General features: G+C 42.9%; 1 protein-coding gene across 2 annotated transcripts in view; it reads right to left on the bottom strand.

Annotated features, from left to right (window-relative positions):
* Positions 1-17,647, bottom strand: part of LOC134225677 (D-beta-hydroxybutyrate dehydrogenase, mitochondrial) — a 364,971-nt gene that overhangs the window by 38,802 nt on the left and 308,522 nt on the right. For both annotated transcript variants that reach the window (XM_062705946.1, XM_062705947.1), the window contains exon 4: positions 16,475-16,678. In XM_062705946.1, the coding sequence (XP_062561930.1) occupies positions 16,475-16,678 (204 nt within the window). The remainder of the gene's footprint in view (positions 1-16,474; positions 16,679-17,647) is intronic.

Here is a 17,647-nt window from a genome sequence, read left to right as displayed (position 1 = left end):
GAAAATAGGTGATTATTTTGTACGTGTATTGCGCACACACATACAAACAAACACACACACACCGACAACATCTCAATTCGTTTAACTGAGTCGATAAGTTTATAACACTGTAAGTCTCATTCTCCCCAAAAAAGTTCATCTTTGGGGCGAGCATGCAGATTTTACGTACACTTAGTGTTCGAGAAGGCACAACCAGCCCTTCCCTAGCTATTACAAGAATTCCTTGGGCACCTATTTCTTTAATCCAATGAAATTATTCAACAAAAGATACTCAGAGCAATTACCTTCTTGACTTTTATAATATATCACTACTCATCACAATTGAAGGTCAAGATAACTTGGATTTTCCACTTACCCCATTCCACTAGTGTCATTAGGTCATTAGGCCGAATGGCTATTAGGCCGAATTAGCAAAAAGAATCAAAATGTGAAAAATAAGAAGGTCTTTCTTCACCTTCCTTCTTCTATCTTGAGTAACTTCCTTCTCCCTTTTTGCACCTTCCTTCTTCTATCTTTCTTCTTCATGCTTCCTGCTTCCTTTTTTCTTCTTCCTTCTTCCTTCGTCCTTTTTCCTTCTTCCTTCTTCTTTCTCTCTTATTCCTTCTTCCTTCTTCCTTTTTCCTTTTTCCTTTTTCCTTTTTCCTTTCTCTTCTTCCTTCTTCCTTCTTCCTTCTTCCTTCTTTCCTTCTTACTTCATTCTTCTTCCTTCTACCTTTTTCCTTCTTCGTTTTTTCTTCTTCCTTCTTCCTATTTCCTTCTTCTTTCTTTCTTCTTCCTTTTTCCTTCTTCCTACTTCCATCTTCCTTCTTTCATCTTCCTTTTTTCTTTTTCCTTCTTTCTTCTTCCGTCAACCTTTTTCCTTTTTCCTTCTTCCTTCTTTCCTTCTTTCCTTATTTCCTTCTTTCCTTCATTCTTCTTCCTTCTTCCGTCTTCCTTCTTCCTTCTTCTTTCTTCCTTCTTCCTTCTTCGTTCTTCGTTCTTCCTTCTTCCTTCTTCCTTCTTCCTTCTTCCTTCTTCCTTCTTCCTTCTTCCTTCTTCCTTCTTTTTTCTTCTTTCTTCCTTCTTCCTTCTTCATTCTTCCTTCTTCCTTCTTCCTTCTTCATTCTTCATTCTTCCTTCCTCCTTCTTCCTTTTGCTTCTTCATTCTTCATTCTTCCTTCTTCCTTCTTCTCTTTTCCTTTTTCCATTTTCCTTTTTCCTTCTTCCTTTTTCCTTCTTTCTTCTTTTTTATTCTTTCTTCTTTCTTCTTTCTTCTTTCTTCTTTCTTCTTTCTTCTTTCTTCTTTCTTTTTTCTTCTTTCTTCTTCTTTCTTCTTTCTTCTTTCTTCTTTCTTCTTTCTTCTTTCTTTTTTCTTCTTTCTTCCTTCTTCTTTCTTCTTTCCTATTTCTTCTTTCTTCTTCCTTCTTTCTTCTTTCTTCTTTCTTCTTTCTTCTTTCTTCTTTCTTATTTCTTCTTTCTTCTTCCTTCTTTCTACTTTCTTCTTCTTCTTTCTGCTTTCTTCTTTTTTCTATCTTCTTTCTTCTTTCTTCTTTCTTCTTTCTTCTTTCTTCTTTCTTCTTTCTTCTTTCTTCTTTCTTTTTTCTTCTTCCTTCTTTATTCTTCATTCTTAATTTTTCCTTCTTCCTTCTTTCTTCTTCCTTCTTCCTTCTTCCTTCTCCCTTCTTCACTCTTCCCTTTTCCTTCTTCCTTCATCCTTTTTGCTTCTTCCTTCTTCCTTCTTCCTTCTTCCTTTTTCCTTCTTCCTTCTTTTTTCTTCTTTCTTCCTTCTTCCTTCTTCATTCTTCCTTCTTCCTTCTTCCTTCTTTATTCTTCATTCTTCCTTCCTCCTTCTTCCTTTTGCTTCTTCATTCTTCATTCTTCATTCTTCCTTCTTCCTTCTTCTCTTTTCCTTTTTCCATTTTCCTTTTTCCTTCTTCCTTTTTCCTTCTTTCTTCTTTTTTATTCTTTCTTCTTTCTTCTTTCTTCTTTCTTCTTTCTTCTTTCTTCTTTCTTCTTCTTTCTTCTTTCTTCTTTCTTCTTTCTTCTTTCTTCTTTCTTCCTTCTTCTTTCTTCTTTCCTATTTCTTCTTTCTTCTTCCTTCTTTCTTCTTTCTTCTTTCTTCTTTCTTCTTTCTTATTTCTTCTTTCTTCTTCCTTCTTTCTACTTTCTTCTTCTTCTTTCTGCTTTCTTTTTTTTTTTTTCTTCTTTCTGCTTTCTTCTTTTTTCTATCTTCTTTCTTCTTTCTTCTTTCTTCTTTCTTCTTTCTTCTTTCTTCTTTCTTCTTTCTTCTTCCTTCTTTATTCTTCATTCTTAATTTTTCCTTCTTCCTTCTTTCTTCTTCCTTCTTCCTTCTTCCTTCTCTCTTCTTCACTCTTCCCTTTTCCTTCTTCTTTATTCCTTCTTTCTTCTTCCTTCTTTCTTCTTCCTTCTTTCTTCTTCCTTCTTTCTTCTTCATTCTTTTTTTTCGTTTTCTTCCTTCTTTTCCCGTCTTCCTTTATTCTTCTTTTTTCATTCTTTTTCCTTCTTCCTTCGTCCTTCTTAATTCTTCCACCTTTTTTCTTATTTCTTCTTCCGTTCTACTACTTCCTCAATTCGCACTACTCACTTCTCACTTCCCAGTTCTCATTCGGCCTAATGGCCATTCGGCCTAATGACCGTTCGGTCTAATGACCTTCGGCCTAATGACCCTGCATCACTAAAATGGTACGAATTACTGCACAGTTGGTGCAAAATGGACTGTTTTTGAGAGCCCACAATGACTGAATGCATTCAGATCATTTAAATTGCTTTTACAATAATTTGAACATGAACTATCGAGATTTCCTTTTCCACTTCCCCCAGTGTACCTTATATATAATCAAAATAGACCACTTTCTGGAAGATACCAGGGATGTTTTTTCAAACATGACTTGTTATTGGCGATTTAAGGTTGAAAATAGTGATATTTGAAGACTTCATATGCGACAGAGGAGCAAATTGGGGCAAAGAACTCCCCACAGGATTTAAAATATCTGGTCTGTAGTTTCATATGCGTATAATTATGTCTGTCTCCACGTGTATTCACATATAAACTTTACTCAAAATCAAGCCTGAACCGATTACGGGTTATATTGAAAATTATACTAATTCCAATTGGCTATGAACCAAAATAAATTTCAGCTTAAAGTAAGGGGAATAAAATCATTATATTGACTACTAAGTTTTAATAAATTTCGAAAGCGATCTGATTTGGATGGATTGCGAACTGAACAAAGGAAAAATGTAAAAAAAAATAATCAAATTCTATTCCCAAATGGATCTGATTTAAATCAAATTAAAATCCGAATCGATATTGAATCAAATCCGAATTCTATCTGAATTGAATGTGAATTCAAATAAACCTAATTCGATTTCTTAAAGTATTCCAATTGAAAAAACAGATTTAGAACTGTTCCCACACTGTCTTTAAGTTTTATTCAATCAAACTCGATTTAAATTCAATAGCGCAAATCGAACCTGATTAATTATCGGTTACTACACGTAAAAAAATTTAATGTTGTTTATTATTAATATTTCTAATACTTTTTTGCCGAAGCAGGCGCTTAATGATATGTATAAGAAAAAACTTATACATCGCATTAGCCACATACATTCGGAAACTTATACTTTTCATTAACTTATGAATGTTATTAGCTTTTTGATATGGGACTATTCATTAGGTGGCATAATGAAGAGTATAAGTATTTTCGAATGGTTTTTTGCCATAACATATAAGGTTATTTTTTTACGTGTATTCTAAATCGAATCCGAAAAAAATCACATCAATTCGTATAATTTTGAAAAGAATCTATATTTATATCTATATCTATATCGATTTCGATCAGTACCCGTTCTAAAGGATTTGGGATCTAAAATGCATTTGGATAGCAATCGAAACGTTTTAAATATTGTGTCGATTCAAATTAAATCGAATTTCATTACACATTTGTTTTTTAATCTACTTTGGATCGTATCAGTATCGATTTCAAACAGATTATTATTGCATTCGCATATTATTTCATACAAACTGTTTGACTAATGGTAAAGTTCCTATGCAGTTCAAGTCTATAACGGGTCGGTCCATAGCCGTACATCAGCGTACAAAACGAATCAGAAAGGATCAATCAAGGTAACTCATTTAGCACTAATCCCATCAAAACAACGGCGGCACTGTATATTTCTATTCGTGTGTTTTTGACAGAACAAACAAAGAAAAAAAAATCCGTGGTAACAATTACTATTTTGTAGACTACGCTCTGTTTTTAAAACGACCATGAAATTTCAGTACAATCAACCATGGTTTCGTACAAATTCACCACTGTTTCAGTTCATGTGACAACATTTCGCAAGGGGCACAGTTGGTTTTTACTGGGCGCCTGGTAAAATAATAGAGGTAATAAACTATAGAGGAAGACTGTCGCTGTCGTCACTGGCGAAACATCTTTTGCTGGCGAGGATATGGCACTAAATGTCAACGAAGGAAAAATCAGAACGTTTTGACAGATAGGTACCCAACATGTTTGGGGACGATAACAAAGGTAACCGCAGCGACAATCGTCCTCTATAGTTTATTACCTCTATTGGTAAAATCAAACGGGTTTGTTATCTGCTGAAAATCGTCGGTGCATATTCTTAAAATAACCCTCGGAATGGTACACGTAAAAAAATAACCTTATATGTTATGGCAAAAAACCATTCGAAAATACTTATACTCTTCATTATGCCACCTAATGAATAGTCCCATATCAAAAAGCTAATAACATTCATAAGTTAATGAAAAGTATAAGTTTCCGAATGTATGTGGCTAATGCGATGTATAAGTTTTTTCTTATACATATCATTAAGCGCCTGCTTCGGCAAAAAAGTATTAGAAATATTAATAATAAACAACATTAAATTTTTTTACGTGTAGTTTCAACCGCAACATTTTTTTGCGTGTAGGTATATACGGTGGCGCAATCTGTTCATTTCATACTCGGCGGTTTTTGACGTAGGACTTACGTCTTTCTTTACTATACTGGGTGTCATTTAGATTTTTGGAAATCGAGAGCGTTACGCTTGAAGGGAAGATTTTGAACGTTACTAGCGCCTTTATCTTTCGATGGATTTTTAAGATTTATAAATCAATCGACTCGGACACTCTCCACCATTTCACCTATTCAATTGAAACTTAAGATTATTAACAATAAGCTATTGAAAATTTCAGTTCTTATCAAAGCCAGTACAAATTTCATATGTAACCAATCCCGTGCATTCCTAACACGGACATCAGAATGCGGTACGGGCACGGGCTTCGGGTCTACCGGAAAATTTTCTTTGTGTATAAAAGAAGCAGTGCCTGTCGTGTGCGAGTCATTTCAATTTGTGACAGCAGCGCGTACTGACGTGCTTTTTGCTCGCGCATTTTTCGTTTCGTTCGTTTGTCCGCTGTGTTTACCTACACAGCGACAGCATGCAGTCACCAGCGGTAGAACTGACGATGGGTCGGCGAATATGCATGAAAGAAGTGGGCGCATTTTTTTTGTCATTCTGTGTTTGATGATGGTCGGATGCAGTGGTGTCGGTTGCGATGGATGCAATCGCCCATCGCATCGCTCGGAGTTCACGGCTAGAGGCCGATGATGACTAAGGCAGCGAGGGCAGCGGTGGTGGATGAAGAAGAATAAAATTAGAGAGATTTGGTCTGCTCTGCTTGGTCAGGTGATTGGTTTCATAATCCACATGATCCCGGGATGGGTACGAGTCATGTCATATGACTGACCATATGTTAAGTTGTGCTTGTTACTAAACGACACGTGCATTAAAACATGGTTATACTATAACAATTCTGATTTCCCATGGGGAAAAAATCAACTACACTGAGGAAAATAAAAATTTGATCAAAATAATTACTTTCATTTATTTGCAGAAGGCATTAGCAATTAAAGATGCACAATCAGCAATAGTGTTAATATCCATTTTAGATTAAAAAAAAATTGCTGTATTACATGTGAATGTTTTAAAAAAAAGTCCGCAAAAATAATTTCCAGAAGAATATTTAAATAAAATTTTATCTTATTCTTTGTTTTTCATTTTCTGAGAAATTGTATTATTAAACTTGACGTAGACTCGGAGTTTGGAAGCAAAACAAAAAATATTTTTTCGTTGACGTATTAGCAGTACCTCCTCTATTTTAGTAGGGTTACTGCTCCTTGACTTGTTTCTTATTGTTGTGATTTTTTTTCAGCATGTTAGCAAAAAGAAGCAACGAAATTGATGCTGTATTTCTTTGTTTGGAAAACGGTACAGTTCCCCTAAAATAGCACATTTTGCCCAAGTCTGAAAATTTTATAAATCGAATTTTTAAACTTCATATACTATCATCAATAAGAAATCTATAAATGCCCTACATTGGCTTGAGTAAAGCAATTCTAATTATGTATTTAATTATTAGTTTTATTTCCAGAAGTTTTGAAAAAACAAATTGCTAATAATTCTACACAGCATGGAAGTTGTCGTTTCCGATATCAATACCTATAATCAATATCCATAGATCCAAAAGTTAAATGTAAATACGTTACGTTTATACAAGTCCTACGTCTACTCGCGGTTATGTTGAAAACATTACCCATTGCTTTTTCTTATTGATTTGTTTTTTTTATTTTAATTTTTTTCTACACTTGAAACATTGAATTAGACCTCTCCCACGTATGACGACCTAGAGTTCAAGGGGAAGCTACTCTACTCGAATAATCCTAATTTTGTTGAGAAAATAAATGGAAACATATTTCTAGGGAAAGGTTACGGGTGAGGCGGAGGACAAAAAATCCACCCGCATAATCTAAAAAAGCGGATATGCCGTTGAAAAAAAAATCAACCTCACCCTATTTGCCCTAAATTGGGGTAAACATCCGAAGAGCTACTCGCTGAGGCTACGCGAAATGGTTTGCGTATGAAAACGTCGTAGATTTTTTGTTGGTTCCCTGCTCAAGTTGTTCTGTCCGAGCCGGAGCCGCAGAGGAGGGAGAACCAAAATCCTTCCCATCAATTTGTCCTGAAGGCAGCAGGCAGCGGCGGGTGAAGTACAGAATGGATGCGAATGGTGTTTAAGATGTTAAAAGTCAAATTACGATGGTAGTCTCTGCTGTTCGAATGCCCCGCTCCGAGGAGATAATGCGAGGGAGGTTGAACGTTTAGGAAAAAAAAATACAAATTCTAGGACGAAGGGTCCAGCAGCAGCCTACACGTGCGGGCACGGCGACGAGAGTAAGAATCATTCACGGACTTGTTTTCGTCGTTTTCGCCGACCCATGACCTGGACGGGGAAAATAAAGATTAAAAACTTAAAAATAAGTTTCAAATTAAAAAGTAAGCACCGTTGTTTGTCACCTTCTTGGTGTACCAGTTGCTTCTCCTATAGAGAATGAATTTTTAGACCTGTATATTCAAGATTCAGTGTTTTGAAAGCATGTAATATGTTTTATTTTTTCATAAGCCCAAAGCTTATTGGTGGAACCCACTAAGGTAAGAGTCAAAAAGCACGAATTGCGCCACAGAAAGTTGAGTTAGTGCTAATAAACAACACCATCAATAATGAGCTCCATCGTCATTTAACATTCAATATCAGCATTCCTGTCGATTGTTTTGTATTTTTCGCTCATTTACAAATTTAATAAAGGTAATAAAATTTTTCTTTCCAGAGGCCATCTCCCCTCAGCTTGTTGATTATGAGGTCCTTTGTCAGAAATACTTATCCGACGAGAAGCGCTTCAACTGTTTATAACCAAAAATAGAATTGGCGTGGAAGAACAATTATGCGATGTTAGTGGGTTGAAAATGCACCTCAACCTGTTGCTTGAAAACATATTGGATTTGAAGTTGAAGTGGATTTGAATTCGAAAAGATTTGATGAAGATTTGAATTAGATTTGGGTTGGGTTTTTATTGGATTTGGATTGGATTTGGTTTGGATTGTGATTTGATTGAGTTTGTATTGGATTTGGATTGCATTTGAGTTGTATTTGGATTGCATTAAGATTGGATTTGGATTGGATTTTGATTGGATTTTGATTAGATTTGGATTGGATTTGGATTGGATTTGGATTGGATTTGGATTGGATTTGGATTGGATTTGGATTGGATTTGGATTGGATTTGGATTGGATTTGGATTGGATTGGATTTGGATTGGATTTGAATTGGATTTGGATTGATCTGATTGATTTGGATTGGTTTGGATTGATTTGATTGGTTTGATTGGTTTGGATTGGTTTGATTGGATTTGGATTGATTTGGATTGGTTTGATTGGTTGGATTGGTTTGGATTGGTTTGATTGGATTTGATTGGATTGGATCTGGATTGATTTGGATTGGTTGGATTGGATTTGATTGGATCTGATTGGATTTGATTGGTTTGGATTGGTTTGATTGGATCTGGATTGGTTTGATTGGTTTGGATTGATTTGATTGGTTTGGATTGGATTTGGATCGATCTGATTGATCTGGACTGATTTGATTGATTTGACTGACCTGGACTTGGATCTGGACTGGACCTGACTGGACCTGACTGATCTGACTGGATCTGGACTGACCTGGACTGGATCTGACTGACTTGACCGGATCTGGACTGACTGATTGGACTGGACTGACTGGATTGACTGGACTGACCGGATCTGACTGACTGGATCTGGACCTGACTGGATCTGACTGACCTGGACTGACCTGGACTGACCTGGACTTGACTGGATCTGGACTGATCTGACTGGATCTGGACTGACTTGGACTGGATCTGGACTGACCTGGACTGATCTGGACTGGATCTGGACTGACCTGACTGATCTGGACTGGATCTGGACTGGATCTGGACTGATCTGGATTGGATCTGGACTGATCTGACCTGATCTGGACTGATTTGACTGACCTGGACTGACTGACCTGACTGGACTTGGATCTGACCTGACCTGGATTTGGACTGGATCTGACTGGATCTGACTGGATCTGGACTGGATCTGGACTGGATTGATTTGACCTGGACTGATCTGACTGGATCTGGACTGACTTGACTGGATCTGGACTGATCTGACTGACTGATTGACTGACTGATTTGACTGATCTGGACTGGATCTGGACTGGATTTGACTGGACTGGATTTGACTGGACTGGATTGACTTGACTGATTTGGACTGACTTGACTGGATTGACTGACTGGATTGATCTGGACTGACCTGGACTTGATTTGGATTGACTTGGACTGATTTGACTGGATTTGGATTGACTGACTTGATCGACTGATTTGGATCGATCTGGATCTGACTTGACTTGGACTGGATCTGACTGGATCTTGGACTGATTTGGACTGATCTGACTGGATTTGACTGGATCTGGACTGACCTGGACTGATTTGACTTGATCGACTGATTTGACTGGACCTGGACTGGATTTGGACTGATCTGGACTGATCTGGACTGACTTGACTGGATCTGACCTGGACTGAATTGACCTGGATCTGGATCTGGACCTGGATTTGATCTGACTTGGACTGATCTGGACTGATCTGGACTGGATCTGACTGGACTGACTGACTGACTTGGACTGACCTGACTGGACTTGACTGGATTTGACTTGACCTGACTGATCTGGACTGGATTGACTGATCTGGACTGGATCTGGACTGACGATCTGGACTTGGATCTGACTGACCTGACCTGACTGGATCCAGACTGACCTGGACTGGACCTGACCTGACTGACTGGATCTGGACTGGACTGGACTGGATCTGGACTGACTGATTTAGATCTGGACTGACCTGACCGACCTGATCTGGACTGGATCGACTGGATCGGACTGACTTGATCTGACCGACTTGGACTGACTTGGACTGATCTGGACTGGACCTGGACTGACCTTGGATCGATCTGACTGGATCTGGACTGTGACCGATCTGGACTGGATCTGGACTGATCTGACTGGACTGGACTGATCTGGACTGACCTGGATTGACTGATCTGACCTGACCTGACTGGACTCTGGATCTGGACTGACCTGACTGATGACTGACCTGACTGGATCTGGACTGACTGACCTGACTGACTGGAATTGACCTGACTGGACTGACTGACCTGGACTGGATCTGGACTGATCTGGACTGACCTGACTGATCTGACTGGATCTGACTGGATCTGGACTGATCTGGACTGGACTTGACCGACCTGACTGGATCTGGACTGGATCTGACTGACTTGACCGACTGGATCTGGACTGGACTGACTTTGGACTGACTGACTCTGACTGACCTGACTGATCTGGACTGACCTGGACTGGATCTGGACTGGATCTGGACTGGATCTGGACTGGATCTGGACTGGATCTGGACTGATCTGGACTGGATCTGACCGACTGACTGACCTGACTGGATCTGGACTGGATCTGGACTGACCTGGACTGATCTTGGACTGGATCTGACTGACCTGGACTGACTGGATTTGACTGGATTGACTGACTTGACCGGATCTGGACTGGATCTGGACTGATCTGGACTGGATCTGACTGACTTGACTGGATCTTGACTGGACCTGACTGACTTGGACTGACTTGGACCGACTTGACTGACCTGGACTGGATCTGGACTGATCTGGACTGGATCTGGACTGGATCTGGACTGGATCTGGACTGGATCTGGACTGGACCTGACTGGATCTGGACTGATCGACTGACTGGATCGACTGGATCGACTGGACCGATCGGACTGACTGGATTGACCTGGACTGACCTGGATCGACTTGGACTGGATCTGACTGGATCTGACCGATTGGATCTGGACTGATCTGGACTGGACTTGGACTGGATCTGGACTGGATCTGACTGGATCTGGACTGACCTGACTGACCTGGACTGACCGACTGGATGGACTGATCTGGACTGATCTGACTGATCTGGACTGGATCTGGACTGGATCTGACTGGATCTGGACTGGACCTGGACTGACCTGACTCGATCTGGACTGACCTGGATCGATCTTGACTGACTGGACTGACCTGGACTGATCCTGGACTGATCTGGACTGACCTGACTGGATCTGACTGACCTGGACTGGACTTGACTGGACCTGGACTGGATCTGGACTTGGATCTGACTGGATCTGACTGATCGGACTGGACTGGACTTGACTGACGACTGGATCTGGACTCGACTGGGATTGACTGGATCTGACTGGATCTTGACCGATTTGATCGATCTGACTGGATCTGACTGGATCGGATTGACTCTGGACTGGATCTGGACTTGACTTGGACTGACCTTGGACTGGATCTGACTGGATCTGGACTGACTTGACTGACCTGGACTGGATCTGGACTGACCTGGACTGACCTGGACTGGATCTGACTGACCTGGACTGACCTGGACTGGATCTGGACTGACCTTGGACTGATCTGGACTGGACCTTGGACTGACCTGACTGGATCTGGACTGGATCTTGACTGATCTGGACTTGACCTTGACTGGATCTGGACTGACCTGGACTGATCTTGGACTGACTTGACTGGATCTGGATTTGGACCGACTGGACTGGACTGGATCGATCTGGGACCTGACTCGATCTGGACTGATCTGACTGGACCTGGACTGACCTGGATTTGACTGACCTGACTGACCTGACTCGGATTTGGACTGATCTGGACTGGATCTGGACTGACTTGACTGATCTGACTGGATCTGGACTGACCTGGACTGGATCTGGACCTGGATCTGACTGGATCTGGACTGACTTGGACTGATCTTGGACTGACCTGGACTGGATCTGGACTGATCTGGACCGACCTGGACTGACCTGGACTGACCTGGACTGGATCTGGACTGGATCTGGACTGACCTGGACTGGATCTGACTGATCTGGACTGACTTGACTGGACCTGGACTGACCTGACTGGATCTGGACTGGATCTGGACTGACCTGACCGACCTGGACTGGATCTGACTGATCTGGACTGGATCTGACCGACCTGGACTGACCTGGACTGGATCTGGACTGACTTGACCGATCTGGACTGGATCTGGACTGACCTGATCTGACTGGATCTGACTGATCTGGACTGATCTGACTGATCTGGACCGGATCTGACCTGACTGGACCGACTCTGGACTGGATCTGACTGACTGACCTGACTGGACTGGATCTGAACTGACTGGACCTTGACTGACCTGGACTGACTGGACTGACCTTGGACTGGACTGGACTCGATCTTGGACTGGATCTTGACTGATCTGGACTGGATCTGGACTGGATCTGGACTGGATCTGGACTGACCTGACTGACCTGACCTGACTTGACTGGATCTGGACTGGATCTGGACTGACCTGACTGATCTGGACTGGACTTGACTGACTTGGACTGGATCTGGACTGACCTGGACTGGATCTTGACTGATCTGGACTGACCTGGACTGATCTGACTGGATCTGGACTGACCTGACTGGATCTGACTGACCTGGACTGACCTGGACTGGATCTGGACTGATCTGGACTGGATCTGACTGACCTGGACTGACTTGGACCGACTGACTGGATCTGGACTGACCTGGACTGGATCTGGACTGATCTTGGACTGGACTGATCTGGACTGGATCTGGACTGATCTGACTGACTGACTGGACTGGATCTGGATTGGATTTGATCTGACTGATCTGGACTGACTTGGACTGATCGGATCGATTTGACTGATTTGGACTGGATCTGACTGGATCTGGATCGATCGGATCTGGACTGACTTGGACTGGATCTTGATGACTTGGACTGATCTGACTGACCTGGATTGATTTGACTGGATCTGGACTCGACCTGGACTGGATCTGGACTGACTGGACTGACTTGACCGATCTGATGACTTGACCATTGACTGATTGACCTGGACTGGATTTGGACTGACCTGACTGACTGACCTGACTGGACCTTGGACTGACTTGGACTGGATCTGGATTGATCTGGACTGGATTTGACTGGATTTGGATCTCTGGACTGACCTGACTGATCTGGACTGGATCTGGACTGGATCTGACTGACTTGACTGACCTGGACTGACCTGACTGACCTTGACTGGATCTGGACTGGACTTGACTGACTGGACTGACCTGACTGATCTGACTGACTGACTGGACTGACCTGACTGATCTGGATCTGACTGGATCTGACTGACTGGATCTGACTGATCTGGACTGGATCTGACTGGATCTGACTGATCTGACTGACCTGGACTTGATCTGACTGGATCTGACTGACCTGGACTGATCTTGGACTGGATCTGACTGGATCTGGACTGGATCTGGACTGATCTGGACTGACCTGATCGGACTGACTGATCGACTGGACTTTGACCGGATCTGGACTGGATCTGGACCGATCTGGACTGGACTTGACTGGATCTGGGACTGACCTGACCGACCTGGACTGGATCTGGACTGACCTGACTGGACTGGATCTGACTGACTGGACTGACTGACTGACTTGGACTGGATCTGGACTGACCTGACTGACCTGGACTGATCTGACTGACTGGACTGACCTGGACTGGATTTGGACTGACTTGACTGGATCTGGACTGACCTGACTGACCTTGGACTGGATTGGACTGACCTGGACTGACCTGGACTGGATCTGGACTGACTTTTGGACTGACTGACTGGAATTTGGACTTGACCTGATTTGGATTTGAATTTGGATCTGACTCCTGGATCTGATTTGACTGACCTGGACTGGATTTGGACTGGACTTTAGACTGACTCGGATTGGTTGACTGATCGAATCTGATTTGGACTGAATTGACCTGGACTCGACCTTGACTGACCTGGACTGGACCTGGACTTGGATCTGGACCGGATCTGGACTGGACTTGACTGGATCTGGACTGATCTGGACTGACTGGACTGACCTGGACTGACTTGACCTGGACTGACCTGGACTGACCTGGACTGGATCTGGACTGATCTGACTGGACTGACTGACTGGACTGACTGGACTGACCTGGACTGGATCTGGACTGACTGGACTGACTTGACTGGATCTTGACTGATCTGACTGGACTGACTGGATCTGGACTGGACTGACCTGGACTGGATCTGGACCGACCTGGACTGACCTGACTGACTGGACTGACTGACTGGACTGGATCTGGACTGGATCTGACTGGACCTGACTGGATCTGGACTGGACTGGACTGACTGGACTGGACTGGACTGACCTTGACTGATCTGACCGATCTGACTGATCTTGACTGATCTTGGACTGGATCTGGACTGATCGACTGACTGGACTGGATTTGACTGACTGACCTGGACTGGACCTGGACTGGACTGACCGATCTGGACTGGATCTGGACTGGACCTGGACTGGATCTGGACTGATCTGGACTGATTGGACTGACCTGACTGGACTGGACTGGATCTGGACCTGACTGGACTTGACTGGATCTGGACTGGATCTGACTGATCTTTGGACTGGATCTGGACTGGATCGGACTGACTGGACTGGACCTGACTGGACTGGACTGGATCTGACTGGACTGACTTGGACTGGACCTGGACTGGATCTGGACTGACCTGACTGGACCTGGACTGGATCTGGACCGACCTGACTGGATCTGGACTGACCTGACCGACTGACTGACTGGATCTGGACTGACCTGGACTGGATCTGGACCTGATCTGGACTGACTTGACCTGATCTGGACTGGATCTTGACCGACTGACTGACCTGGACTGACCTGACTGACCTGGACTGATCTGACTGACTTGGACCTGGATCTGACCTGGACTGACTGGACTGGATCTGGACTGGACCTGGACTGACTTGACTGATCTGACCGACCTTGGACTGGATCTGGACTGGATCTGACTGGATCTGACTGACCTGGATCTGGACTGACCGACTTGACTGGATCTGGACTGGATCTGGACTGGATCTGACTGACCTGACCTGGATCTTGACCTGGACTTTCAGACTGGATCTGGACTGGATCTTGACATGATCAGACTGACCTGGACTGACCTGACCGACTGGACTGGACTGGATCTGACCGACCTGAACTGATCTGGAACTGATCTGGACTGACTCTGATCTGACCTGGACCTGACTGGATCTAACCTGACCTGATCTTGACTGACTGACCTGACCTGACTGACCTGGACTGAACCTGACTGACCTGGACTGATCTGGACTGGATCTGGACTGACCTGGACTGGATCTGGACTGATCTGGATCTGATCTGGACTGACCTGGACTGACTTGACTGACCTTGGACTCGATCTGGACTTGACCTGACTGACCTGACTGGATCGGACTGGATGACTTCGGATCTGGACTGACCTGGACTGGATCTGGACTCGGATCGGGACTGACCTGACTGGATCGACTTGATTTGGATTGATTTGGATTGATTTGGATTGGATCCTGACTGATTGGATTTGGATTGGATTTGATTGATTTGGATTGGACTGGATGGATTTGGATTGGATTTGGATTCGATTTGGATTGGATTTGATTATTGATTTGGATTGGATTTGGATTGGATTGGATTTGGATTGGATTTGGATTGGATTTGGATTGGATTTGGATTGGATTTGGATTGGATTTGGATTGGATTTGGATTGGATTTGGATTGGATTTGGATTGGATTTGGATTGGATTTGGATTGGGTTTGGATTTGGATTGGATTTGGATTGGATTTGGATTGGATTTGGATTGGATTTGGATTGGATTTGGATTGGATTTGGATTGGATTTGGATTGGATTTGGATTGGATTTGGATTGGATTCAAAATCAAGAAATTTTTCTTATTGGCATTACATCCCCGCACTGGGACAGAGCCGCCTCGCAGCTTAGTGTTCATTAAGCACTTCCACAGTTATTAACTGCGAGGTTTTGAAGCCAAGTAACCATTTTTGCATTCGTATATCATGAGGCTAACACGATGATACTTTTATGCCCAGGGAAGTCGAGACAATTTCCAATCCGAAAATTGCTCAGCCACCCTCAGCGTGGTCTTGCTTTGTAGCCGCGCGTCTTACCGCACGGCTAAGGAGGGCCCCAAAGTCAAGAAATTGTATTCCGATTATTTTTTATAAGATTTGAATTGTTTTGCATTTGTAATTGTATTTGATTTACATTTGGTTCACATTTGGGTGATGCTTGGACTGTGTTTGGATCGAATTTGGATTGTTTCTGGATAGACATTAGAATGGATATTTATATTTTTTAATTGAACGCATCTTCGAGGGTATGGCAACCTCTGTAAATAATGGTGGCTATAACTTTTTATATCCCATAACATATCCGGGACCTCAGTATTTAGAATTTTCTGATATTTTTGTAAAAAAATTTCATTTAGATTTTCCGAATATATTTTATGTTTGATTTTTCAAAATAGTCTTTCATTTTTTAACTAATGTATGCAAATTTGTGGAAAAATCATTCTTCATTCAGACTGCGCTAATAAACTGTGAACTTTGCTCACCTGTACCTCCGAGGAGACATCCAGCTGAATCGGTTTCAACCGCCCGGAAGATAGAGCCTTCAGCATCTCCGCTTCGGCGCTCTCGTCCAGGGCCTTGAAGCCGGCAAATACGATAAATCCCAAATCATCCAGCCGTCTAGCCAGGGCCCGAGCCAGCGGCGATTCGCACCCGGTGATCAGCACGGCCTTGCCCAGCGATGAGACCTGTCGGAACGGAGAAAAGAAACAGAAAAGAAAATGCGGAAAATTTTAAATACTGTCAGAAACGCAAAACCTTGATTGTGCTCGGGTTCTGCTGGCTGTGTCATTGTGAAATGGTGCGCTGTGTGACGAAAAAAGGGTTCCCTTCACTGTGGGATCTTTCCATGAACAGATGGTTAAAATAGAATGTGTATCCTAAAAAATATTGGAAAGTAGATCTTTTATGAACGTATCGGCCCAAACATCGGACAGAAAATTCACCCTTCAACGTCGGTTTTAAAATTTCAACCAACCCAATTCCTGCAGTGCGAAGCGTTGGTTGGGCCTTGGCAACCGAACCGTTTATCCTTTCGGGCGGTTCACAATCAATCCGAAGCGCGCGCGGAAATCCCAGCACGATGTCTTGATTTTCTGATCTTTTGGCAACGAATCGGACAAAGAGTGGCTGTGCGGATGGTGGGAAAACGAGGGAAATGCGGCTGGCGGCGTGGACTTTCGAGTCGATTTCGTCCCACACGTAGGAAAGCATCGTCCCGGTTGAATCGTTGTCGTCGTATCTTCTCCCTCCTAAATTGTGTTTACATAATAAGGATATTTACATAAGAATTACCGTTCGGTACAATTTATTCGTTTTAATCTTTACAAAAGATACACGCTGGCAGGCAGCGCGGCATCGACTGGCTGAATTGTGTCCTTCCGATGCTGCTGCCGCTGCTGCTGATGCCGATTTGCGAGGGAGCTTTCTGTCAAGTGTGTGGCCTCCCTTTGCGGGTGGAGAGTTTAGAGCGCTGTAAAAAGGATGCCGCTTCGGTGATTACTGATTGTGGGTTGCTGTACTGGTTGAGGCGGACCTCATGCTGCTGCCGATCAACGGAAAAAGCAAGCAACATTCAACGCAGTGGCGAAAATTTAATACAGGGGAAAAATGGGAGAAAATCTATATCTTACAATTTTGGTAAATAACTTTCAAAT

Source organism: Armigeres subalbatus, chromosome 3 (genome assembly GCF_024139115.2).
Source record: "Armigeres subalbatus isolate Guangzhou_Male chromosome 3, GZ_Asu_2, whole genome shotgun sequence".
Classification (NCBI taxonomy): domain Eukaryota; kingdom Metazoa; phylum Arthropoda; class Insecta; order Diptera; family Culicidae; genus Armigeres; species Armigeres subalbatus.
Note: the sequence above shows the minus strand (reverse complement) of the source record. Positions and strands in the feature narration are given on the sequence as shown.